This window comes from Lemur catta, chromosome 13 (assembly GCF_020740605.2).
Source record: "Lemur catta isolate mLemCat1 chromosome 13, mLemCat1.pri, whole genome shotgun sequence".
Taxonomy (NCBI): Eukaryota; Metazoa; Chordata; class Mammalia; order Primates; family Lemuridae; genus Lemur; species Lemur catta.
This window is the reverse complement of record NC_059140.1, coordinates 5,705,880-5,718,201: the sequence shown is the minus strand read 5'-3', so window position 1 is coordinate 5,718,201 and position 12,322 is coordinate 5,705,880. Positions and strand designations below refer to the sequence as shown.

The following is a 12,322-nucleotide window of genomic DNA, read 5'->3' as shown; positions in this document are numbered from 1 at the left end:
TGTCTGTTTCTTTTTGTGACTGTTTCTTTGGCTGTGCAGAAGCTTTTTAATTTTATCAGGTTCCATTCATTTATTTTTGTTGTTGCTGCGATTGCCTTAGGGGTCTTCTTCATAAATTCTTTGCCTAGACCAATGTCTGTAAGAGTCTTTCCTACATTTTCTTCTAGAATTCTAATCGTTTCCCATTTAAGGTTTAAATCTGTTATCCAAAGTGATTTAATTTTTGTGAGAGGTGAAATCTGTGGGTCCTGTTTCAGTCTTCTACATGTGGCTATCCAGTTTTCCCAGCACAATTTATTGAATAGGGACTCTTGTCCTTAGAGGATGTTTTTGTCTATTTTGTCAAAGATTAGATGGCTATATGAGGATGGTTTTATATTTGGATTTTCTGTTCTGTTCCACTGGTCTGTGTCCCTGCCCTTGTGCCAATACCAAGCAGTTTTAAGAACCACAGCCTTGTAGTATAGTTTGAAGTCTGGCAAATCAATACCTCCCATTTTGTTTATATTGCTTAAAATTGCTTTTGCTATATGGGTCTTCTCTGATTCCATACATAGTGTATAATTATTTTTTCTAAATCTGTGAAAAATGATGTTGGTAATTTCATAGGAATTGCATTGAATCTATAGATTACTTTGGGTAGTATACACATTTTAACAATCTTGATTCTTGCAAGCCACGAGCATGGTATGGATTTCCACCTATTTACGTGTTCTGCAATTTCCTTCCTCAGTGTTTCATAGTTCTGTTTATAGAGGTCCTTTACCTCTTGAGTTAAATATATTCCTAGATATTTTATTTTCTTTGTTGATATTTTGAAAGGTATTGAGTCCTTAATTTGGTTCTCCGATTGAATGGTATTGGCATATATGAATGCCTCTGATTTGTGTGTATTGATTTTGTAACCTGAGACATTACTGAATTCATTAACTAATTCCAGGAGTCTCTTGGTTGAGTCCTTGGGGTTTTCCAGATACAACATCATATCATCAGCGAAGAGTGAGAGTTTGATCTCTCCTGTCCCTATTTGGACACCCTTGATTCTGCTCTCTTGCCTGATAGCTCTCGCAAGGACTTCCAATACTATGTTGAAAAGTAATGGGGACAGTGGGCAGCCTTGTCTGGTTCCAGTTCTGAGTGGGAATCCTTTCAATTTTTCCCCATTCAGTATTATGTTGGCTGTGGGTTTGTCATATATGGCTTGTATCATTTTTAGGTAGGTCCCATTTATGCCTATCTTGTTAAGTGTTCTTATCATGAAAGGATGTTGAATTTTGTCAAATGCTTTTTCTGCATCTATTGAGAGGATCATATGGTCTTTATTTTTGCTTCTATTTATGTGGTTAATTACATTTATAGATTTTCATATGTTGAACCACCCCTGCATCTCTGGGATGAAGCCTACTTGGTCATGATGAATTATTTTTTTAATAAGCACTTGGATACGATTTGCTAGGATTTTATTGAGAATCTTTGCATCTACGTTCATGAGAGAAATTGGTCCGTAGTTTTCTTTTTTTGTTGCATTCTTTACTGGTTTTGGTATCAATGTTATATTGGCTTGGTAAAATGTGTTGGGGAGAATTCCATCCTTCTCGATATTGAAGGATAGTTTATGTAGGATGGGTACCAGTTCATCTTTGTATGTGTGGTAAAATTCAGGTGTGAACCCATCTGGAGCAGGGCTTTTCTTTTTGGGAAGGTTTTTTATTGGTTCAATTTCAGTTCTTGATATTGGTCTTTTCAAGAATTCTACTTCTTCCTGATTGAGCTTGGGAAGGCTGTGTGTTTCTAAAAATTTGTCCATTTCCTCCTTATTTTCCAATTTGTATGCATAAAGATTTTTGTAAAATTCATAGATGATGTCATGTATCTCTGTGGCATAGGTCGTGAAAACAATTTACTTCTAAAGTTGAAAATGTCCTCAGAAGAATATTACATTGAAAACCTACCACACAGATTACTTAAAACAGTGTTATGGCTTGATCACAAAGAGCCTCTCCACCTAGATTTGCTTACTGAATATTACATCTTGGTGTCCGTTATATTTTTTGCAAGCGTACAAAAATGATGCCTACATAATTTAGAAAGTTCGTTCATAGCTCCGATGCAGTAAAAGTTGGCCACATCCTTTCACAGAAAGAATAGGAATGAAAGCGGAGCAGCAAGTGATTTGAGTGTAGAACTACATCAATATTTAATTTTTCAAACATCTAAAATCATTTCAATGCAAAATAGCATAATTTGAGTGTAACTTTAACCCTCCAAAAATCAAATATTCTGCTCTTTTACGCCTACATACAAATAAATTATCTATTTTGGCTTTGGATTATTCTTCATAATCAACCCTCTGCTTTAATGTCTGAAAGTGTTAGTGCCTTGGTTCTTCCTACTGTAAATCCTCTGATGCTTCTTTAGACTTCAGTTATGATTAAATTTTTAAATATTTCTTGTATCTCTAAAATATCTTTTCATATTAATGCTGATGTTTCCTAAGGCTTTTTATTTTATATGTTCATTATTTCTTTTTATTTCTTATTTTATTTCCTTCAGTGCATCATGTGGGTACATAAATTCAGGTTATATACAATGTCCATGTCCTGCCCATCCCCCAGAGTCAGAGCCTCAAGCATGTCCATATTTTTGCAACAAATATTTTTCCATATTTATTTTATTTGTAGGGCTTCTTTCCAGTACAAACTCTGTTAAGTTCAATATACTTTAAGCAACTGTTAGGGTTTTACCCTCCAGTATGAATTCTGTGTACGATAAATAAGATCTGCGATATAAGTAAATGTATTGCACCAGTCTTTATACTTCTAATTTTTTCCCTGTATCAATAAACATGGTGCACTCTAAGACTTTTATTTTGTGTAAGGTGTTTCAACAGCCTTTCCATTTATACTGCTTTTATCCAGTATGACTCCTGTCAAGTAATATGTGAACAGTTATTAAAGGATGTGCCACATTGTTTACATTGGTAGGATTTTTCTCAGGTATGAATTCTGTCATGTATAGTAAGGTAAGAGCACTGGGTAAAGGCTTTGCCACAACATTCACATTTCTGGGGTTTCTTTCCAGTATGAATTGTCTTATGTGTGGTCAGGTGTGAACGCTGGATAAAAGCTTTGCCACATTCTTCACATTTGTAGGGTTTCTCTCCAGTATGAATTCTCTTATGTGTGGTCAGGTGTGAACGGCGGATAAAAGCTTTGCCACATTCTTCACATTTGTAGGGTTTCTCTTCAGTATGAATTTTCTTATGTCTGGTCAGGTGTGAACGGTGGATAAAAGCTTTGCCACATTCTTCACATTTGTAGGGTTTCTCTCCCGTATGAATTCTCTTATGTGTGGTCAGGGTTGAATGCTGCATAAAAGCTTTGCCACATTCTTCACATTTGGAGGGTTTCTCTCCCGTATGAATTCTCTTATGTGTGGTCAGGTTTGAACGATGGATAAAAGCTTTGCCACATTCTTCACATTTGTAGGGTTTCTCTCCAGTATGAATTCTCTTATGTGTGGTCAGGATTGAACGCTGGATAAAACCTTTGCCACATTCCTCACATTTGTAGGGTTTCTCTCCAGAATGAATTTTCTTATGTGTGCTCAGGTTTGAATGGCCGACAAAAGCTTTGCCACATTCATCACATTTGTAGGGTTTCTCTCCAGTATGAATTGTCTTATGTATGTTAAGGTATGAAGACCACTTAAAAGCTTTGCCACATTGTTCACATTTGTAGGGTTTCTCTGCAGTATGAATTGTCTTATGTTTGGTAAGTTTTGAACGCTGGATAAAACCTTTGCCACATTCCTCACATTTGTAGGGTTTCTCTCCAGTATGAATTGTCTTATGTGTGGTCAGGTGTGAACGCTGGATAAAAGCTTTGCCACATTGTTCACATTTGTAGGGTTTCTCTCCAGTATGAATTGTCTTATGTCTGACCAGGTTTGAATGCTGGATAAAAGCTTTGCCACATTCCTGACATTTGTAGGGTTTCCTTTCAGTATGAATTGTCTTATGTATGTTAAGGTATGAAGAGCACTTAAAAGCTTTGCCGCATTCTTCACATTTGTAGGGTTTCTCTTCAGTATGAATTCTCTTATGTTTGGTCAGGTTTGAACGGCCGATAAAAGCTTTGCCACATTCTTCACATTTGTAGGGTTTCTCTCCAGTATGAATTTTCTTATGTGTGGTCAGGGTTGAATGCTGCATAAAAGCTTTGCCACATTCTTCACATTTGTAGGGTTTCTCTCCAGTATGAATTCTCTTATGTGTGGTCAGGTGTGAACGGTGGATATAAGCTTTGCCACATTCTTCACATTTGTAGGGTTTCTCTCCAGTATGACTTGACTTATGACTAGAACGGCTTGAGCAAGATTTCAAGACTTTGCCACATTCTAAATATTTGTAATGTTTCTCTGTAGTATGAATTCTTTTATATTCAGTAAAGTGTGAACATTTGTTAATGGCTTTTCCACATTCTTTACATTTGAAAGTTTTGTGTACAGTATGTCTTATCTTATGTCTATTTTGTTTTGATAATTTAATGAAGACTTTCAAACACTTATTACATTTGATGACTTTGCAATGGCTAGCTGTTGAAAATTGGTTAAATCCATTATGACATTCTTTCTGCTCCTTACACTCACCCACACTTTCCCAGTCTTTCCTTAAGCTTAAATTATGAAGTCCAGAGCCTTCATAATTTCTCAGTAGCACTTTTTGGAATGAATCTTTCAGGCTTTTCCATCGCAAATGGTCTTGGGTGTAATGAGAAGACACAGCTGAAAGAAATAAAAATAACAAATTATCCCACTTGTTTTTTTTCAGCCTTAGATGAACATCTATTACAAATCTAACATATGAAATTCTAACAAGCACATTATCAAGATAGCATAGTAAAGTACCACAGGCCCTAATTCAGTTACAGGTGCACAACTTTGATAAAAAAATATACTGTCCAAATTGCTTCTGTGTGAATTTTAAAACTAATTAAATATTTGCAGCATCCTGGGATAGCACACTTCCAAAAGCCACATAGAAGAGGAAGAAAACTTTGTTACATTTACCTACGATTGCCCTTCCTAATATTAATATAGCATGGTTCATATGGGCTTAAAAAATCAACTCCTAGATTCTCCCCAAAAGAATAAACAGAATTGTGGCACATATATATTTGGACTTTTAGAGGCCTTTCCAGAGTCTGGTTAGTGTCTCCCATAACACAGAATGCTGAATGTAATTGTGTTGTGCTTTGGAAGGTGGACTGGGTTTGCTGAAAACAAAGGTAAATGACTGTTACAGCAGCAGAGAGACTTCAGTACAAGTGGCAGACAATAGGTGTAGCAAATGATTACAGGGCCTTCAGAAAAAACATGGAAAAATCACTTCACCTGGAAAATAAACATACAATTCCACAGAATAAACATCCTGAGAATAGATTTTGGAGGCTCCAAGAATCTGTTGCCCAAGCAATTCATATCAGAATCTCCCAGGACAAAGCCATTTTTTAAAGATTGTGACAGATGAATTTCTATTCAATCCCCAAATAGCAACCAAATATTATAACATACACAAAGTATCAGGATATCCTAGCCCAATAAAAGGAACAAAATAAATAATCAGAAATTAACTATAAAGAAATAATGATATACAAATTTACCTGAGAAAATTAAAAAGCCCCATCTGAATTGTGCACAATGAGTGAAATGGAAACACAGACAACTAAAGGAATAGAGGAAAATTAGAACAGCAACAAAAAGTATAAAAGAAAACAAACTCTGGAGCTCAAGAACACAAATAGAAATGACTGAACAATTCTAAAATGTAAGAAAAAGAACTAAGAAATCAAGAAGCTCAACACACTTTAACTAGGATGAACAAAAAGACGCATAACAACACATTATAAGCAAAGCTTTGAAAGTCACAGAAAAGAGAACCTGAAAAGCTGCAAGAGAAGAGTGATGTGTCTTCTATAAGCTTCCTTATATAAGAGAAACAGGGGATTTATCATCAGGAACTTTGCTCAGCAGAAGAAAATCGGGTTATATTGTCAGAGTGACTAAAAAACAAAAACTGCACAGCAGAAATACTATTTCTAGCAAAACTATACCCCTAAAACAAGAAAAAATAAAGATTTATCAACATAACCAGATGCTGAAAGAGTCTGTCAGCACTAGATCTGCCCTACAAGACGTGCCAAAGGCAGCCCCTTTCATTGAAACTAAAATGATGCTAGAAAACAACACAAAATTATGTAAAAATAATTAACTGAAGAGGGGAGAGGGCAAGAGGGCCTACTAGAGGCATCACTTGCTGGAGCACCCCAGAGGGAAGAAAGTGTTTTAGATAAAGTAAAGAGCGGAATGGGCACAGCTCATGTGTAGTTTGGAGGAGGTGCCGGAAGCTGCTGGCTACTTCACAGGGGGAAATTGTGAAGCAGAACATGAAAAAGGAAAAAGAAAAAGACGAGAAGAAACTGGTGAGAATCAAACCCAAAGAGGCTCAGAGCCCAGTGAAGGAATAAGGGAGTATTGTGTGTCTCCTTCCTACACACCTTTGGTAATCAGTGGGTTACTGAGTTGTATGTGAGCTTTTCCACATATATGAGCACGGGCACTGCTGCACCCACTGAATCGTGTGGAGAACAGGAGTGGCTCTGGAGCTTGGACATCTCATGTAGGCTTCCTTCCAAGGCTTCCTTCCTTCCTGACTGGAGGAGCCAGGGTCCTGGCTCTATTCCTGGCTCTCTTCCTGCCTCCCCCACCCACGGCAGCTGGGAGGGCAGCCACCTCTCATCACCTACAGTGTTCTCCACACCTTTACCTTTGGGGACCTGTGGTGGACCCAGGCGTGCCCAGTCTGGGAGTTCCCTGCCTGTGCTACTCTGTGCAGACACATGCCAGTGAACAAGACACACAGGCTGGATCCTGTGCCCCCACGACGTGAGTGAATTCCTAGGGGGCACAATGGAGAGATTTGAGAGATTCACATGGTAGGGAAGGGAGGCCACATGGGAAGAAATGATGCGAGAGTACAGTCGGGGTTTGAGCCACAGAAATCTGGTGAAATGCCCATACCCCCACAAGAAAGTCACGCTTTCAGACTTGAATGGATCCCCCCGCATAAAGTTCCCAGCCTGTGGTCCCACTGTGGCTGAGGGCAGCATGTTTCTGTGCCCATTTGCAAACAGACACTGGAGGGAGCCCCTCAGGGCAGGGGTAATGAGAGAGCGGCGGGGCTCACTCCAAGAGCCAGTTGGTGAACTACAGACAGCCCCTCCCCCATAAGCAGTCTTTTTAGTTTTGATAGATCTCTTTGGCCCCTGTCCCAGTGGCTTTTCCTAGGGCCCTGGGATAGGACTTTGAGCCCTGCCAAGACTTTGCAGAGCCTTCCAGGCTTGCTCAACCTAACCCCACCCAGCCTCACTCTCCCACTCTCCTCTGTTGTGCTGGAGAGGAAGCAATCCCCTGGGGACTGCAGGCCCCTCCCACTCTCTGGGATAGTCAAAAGCTCCTCCTAAGGGGCTAAAGCTTATTCCAGGCACAAAAAAACCCCTCTGCACTTGGCTGTTTCCTGCAAGCCTCAACCACTGACAGGGAGAATGACCATATAGCCCATTACATCACCTACTGACTCAATCCAACAAGGTGTAGCCAACTCTTAGAAGCACCACCCAACTCAGAGCTTAAACCAGGGGTCCCAATACAATTCACACTATAGGGAAGAGGAGAAGACAGCAGAATTGAAGTAGCACTGCTTTTTAAGAGAGGAATCGAAGTTGTAGGCAGATTGAACTGTGAGGAGTCTCCCCTATCCACTGCAGACCTCTGGGCTCATTGGGGAGCTGCTCAGAATCCATGTAGACACATTGCACACGAGAGCAGGGGATGATGGCATGAAGGCAGAGATAAAGAAATCCTTACACACTGTTGATGGGACTACAAATTAGTGAAACCTCTATGGAAAACAGTATGGAGATTTCTCCAAGAACTAAAAGCAGACCTAGCATTTGATCCAGAATTCCCACCACTAGGTATCAACCCAAAGGAAAAGAAGTCTTTCTATCAAAAAGACACCTGCTCTCAAATACTTCCTTCAGCACAATTCACAATAGCAAAGATGTGGAATCAACCCAAGTGCCCATCAATTTATGATTGGATTAATAAAATGTGGCATATTCATACCATGGAGTACTACTCAGCCATAAAAAAGATCAATTAATGCCTTTTTCAAGAATTTACATGTAACTTGGGACAATTATCCTAAGTGAAGTATCTCAAGATTGGAAAACCACAACATGTACTCATTATAAAATTGGAACTAACTGATGAGCACACACGTGCATAGAGGAAATTAAAACTTGGTGGAAATCAAGCAGGTGGCAGGGGGAAGAAGGAGAGAAACAAAAACTTGCCTGATGTGTACAATGAACAATATTTGGGTGATGGGCACACCTGTAGTCATGACTGAAGCATTATAAAGGTGATTCATGTAACAAAAAATATTTGTATCCCCTTAATATTCTGAAGTAAAAGAAATCTTGTCTGGGAAAGAAATGCAAGTACATCTAAATAAAGTTCTGCGGTATTAGAATAATGGTGCAGAAAATGGTTTTAATCATGTCTTAAAGTTTATAAGATAAAAGGACAAAAATGATCAAAAACATCTGTTAGGCTGGGTGCAGTGGCTCACACCTATGATCTTAGCACTCTGGGAGGCTGAGGCGGGAGGATAGTGCAAGGTCAGGAGTTCAAGAGCACCCTGAGCAAGAGTGAGACCCCGTCTCTACTAAAAAAGAGAAAGAAATTATGAAGACAACTAAAAATATATATATATAAAAAATTAGCCTGGCATGGTGGCACATGCCTGAAGTCCCAGATACTCGGGGGGCTGTGGCAGGAGGATTGCTTGATCCCAGGAGTTTGAGGTTGCTGTGAGTTAGGCTGCTGCCATGGCATTCTAGCCCAGGCAACAGAGCGAGACTCTGCCTCAAAAAAAAAAAAAAAAAAAAAAAACAACAACAACAACAACAACAAAAAAAAACAATAAAAGAAATAGCTGTTAATGGATACACAGTATAAGAAGATACAATTAGAGACATCAATAACATAAGTTTTAAGGCAGATGTAATGAAGAAGAAATTTTGTATACAAGTAGAGTTGTTACTTACAAGTTTAAAGTATATTGTTGTAACTATTAGAGCTCTTATGTAATCCACATGGTAACCACAATAAAATACCTACAGAGATACATTTTTAAAAAAGAAAGGATCAAAGCAAGTCACTACAAAAATCAGTGAGACACAAAGGACAGAAAACAAGGAAAAGAAGGGCAAAATACCTGCAAGAATCAAAGAAAACAATTAATAAAATGGCAATAGTAAGCCTTTTCCACTCAAACAATTATTTAAATATTTATAGATTAAAATTGTCATTCAAAAGGAAAAAATTGAGTAAAGGGGTTTAAGGGAACTCAAAAAGCAATATCCAACTATATTCTCTTTACAACAGACTCACTTTAGATCTAATGGCAAAAAATGGACTGAAAGTGGCAGGATGGAAAAACACACTCCATGCAATGGTTAAGCAAATGAGAGCAGGAGAGTCACAATCACATTAGGCAAAATACATTTTGAGTCAAAAGCTGTCCTATTTCATAAAACACACTACTTTAAGCCAAAACTGTCACAAGAGAAAGAAGGACACTAAATAGTAATACAAGGGTTCATTCACTGGAAACCTAAGATTTATATATATAAAAAATATTTTTATATTTGGGATCCTAAATCCCAAAACTCTTAAAAAGGCACTTAGATTTTGAGATTTATTTTATATATAAAACTATTATACACACATTATATAATCAAGTGTTCCCAAATATACAAATGTATAGGTAAAAAATGTATATAATTTTTATAGACATATGGCTGATTTGTATTTTAATTAAATCAGACATTGATAAAGTGTATACAGGAAGCTGCAATTTCAACCAAAATTATAATGTGTAGGCAAAACAAAACATACAATAAACTTATATCAAAGGACATAACTTAAAAAAATAATGCAGTAATATGTCATTGCAAAAAAAGAAATGTTTAGATGTAAAATTTGATATAGAACAAAATAGAAAGTGAGACTGTACAAGGAGAGTGACATTCACAACATGGTGGAATAGGAAGTCTCCTACTTTTCTATCTCCCCACAGCAACTAAAATTTGGCAGCCATCCATGGACAAAAGTGACTTTATGAAAGCCAGGCACAGTAGCTCAAACATGTAATTCCAGCTACTCAGAGGCTGAGGAAATGGGATCACTTTAGTCCAGCAGTTTGAGACCAGCCTGGGTGATATTATGAGACCCCCATCTCAAAATCTAAGTGCTCTGATAAAAGCTTTGAGATCCAGGAAGGAAGTTGTAAAATAATACTAAAAGCCCAAGACCAAAGAGGGTCATTTTGAGAAGGCAGGTCCTCATTCAGGTGGTAAACTTGAGAACCCCAGGTCTTGGCTATAGACCAAAAAATGGCTCACTCCACTTGGTACCCCTGAGAATTCTGAAGTGACTCTATAAGCAACTTCAGCTCCTCCCAGCCATGGTCTAGGGATGATCCTCCCTCTCCAGAAGCCTGCAGGGAATGTCCATTTGTGTCCATGGAGGCAGGCCTACAGACCTTGGCACTCACTGTGGTCTCTGAAGCAGCTGTAACTCAGTTCCAGTTCTCTCAGCCACAGTGCATGGCCAGTGCTGCACACCTAGGGACCAACACCGTGCCCCGGGGAAAACCTCTCACATATTCAGTGGGAGCCACACTTATACATATACCTGACACCCTCCCCACCATATGCAGATCCAACTGCAACTTCCTGCCCTACAGATCAAAGTCTTGAGGGCAATCCAAACTGCCCAGGAACTAGACAGAATTGACAACTGTCCAAGCCCCTAGTAACAGACCCACTGAAGGGAAGCATCAAAGCTGACCTAGAAGCAGCCTTGTAAGCCAGCTAGAACCCCTATTCTTTGCAAGTCCAGAGGATAATCCATCAAGCTGTGGACCCAAAAAGGAAAGACCTTTACCTGCTGAAATTGGTTTATGAAAACTGGATGACACATTTGCTCCTTCAAATGCACAGGCACAAATGCAAGGCTGTATTGTACACACTTTTAATCCTTCTATTTTATCATAACATTGGAAGTCTTAGGCAAAAATATTGGGAAAAAATTTTTTAAAGCCATCAAATAAAAAAGAAAAAAAGTCATAGATGACATGATTTTATATATAGACCACCCTAAAGAGTACAAAAAAAAAACCTGTTTAAAATAAAAAATACACTGAGTAAATGAGCAGAATATTAAATTAACATGCAAATGTCATTTGTGTTTTCATACAGTAACAACAAACTATCCAATAGAAAATAAAATAATCTCATTTATAATAGCTTCAAAATAATAAACATTTTAACAATAAACTTAACTAAAAAGGTGAAAGCGATTTACACTGAAAAATATAAGCTAGTGATGAAAGAAATTGAAGACTCAAATAAATGTAAAGATTTCACAGGTTTACATAGTAGCAGGATAATGTTAAAGTACCATATTATGCAATGTCATCTAAAGATTGAACGGACTTCCTATCAAAACTTCAATGGCATTTTTTCACAGTAATAAAAAACACAATCTTAAAATATTTATGGAACTACAATATATTTTCAGTAGCCAACATAATACTGAGGAAGCAGAACAAAGCTGGAGGCCTCACACTTTCTGATTTCAAACTAATTTGAATACTATACTAATAAAAACAGACTAGAACATGCATTAAAAAAAGACAAAAAAAAACAACAGAACAAAACAGAGAGCCCAGAAAAAAATCCATGCATGCAAAGTCAACTCATCTTTGACAGGGGCACTCAGAGCACACAGTGCAGAAACTATAGTCTCACCAATACTTCAATACTTGGTGCTAGAAAACCTGGATACTCACAAGAAAAAAATACAGTTACACCATTTCTTGTATACCATACCCTAAAATTAATTCAAAATATAGACTTATATAAAGCACAAATCCTTAAAAATCATAAAAGAAACATATGAAAACCCTCTTTGATAATGACCTTAGCAATGAATTTTTTGGATACAACATCAAACATGTGACAACAAAAGTAAATATAAATAAGTTGAACTGCACTAAACAAAAAGAGCTGTTGTACAGCAAAGACAATGAAACAAGAAAACATAAAGGATGGGAGAAAACGGTTGCAAACCATATGTTTGATAAGAGACAAAAACAGTAATGATGATAATAACCCAACTGAAAAATCAG

At 37.8% G+C, this 12,322-nt stretch overlaps 1 protein-coding gene across 1 annotated transcript in view; it reads right to left on the bottom strand.

Moving 5' to 3' along the window:
* Positions 1 to 2,617: 2,617 nt before the first annotated feature.
* Positions 2,618 to 12,322, bottom strand: part of LOC123648847 (zinc finger protein 737-like) — a 29,035-nt gene continuing 19,330 nt past the window's right edge. The window contains exons 4-5 of the mRNA XM_045566736.1: positions 4,508 to 4,785; positions 2,618 to 4,267 (exon numbers count right to left, since the gene is read on the bottom strand). Of these exons, the coding sequence (XP_045422692.1) occupies positions 2,993 to 4,267; positions 4,508 to 4,785 (1,553 nt within the window). The 3' untranslated portion in view covers positions 2,618 to 2,992. The remainder of the gene's footprint in view (positions 4,268 to 4,507; positions 4,786 to 12,322) is intronic.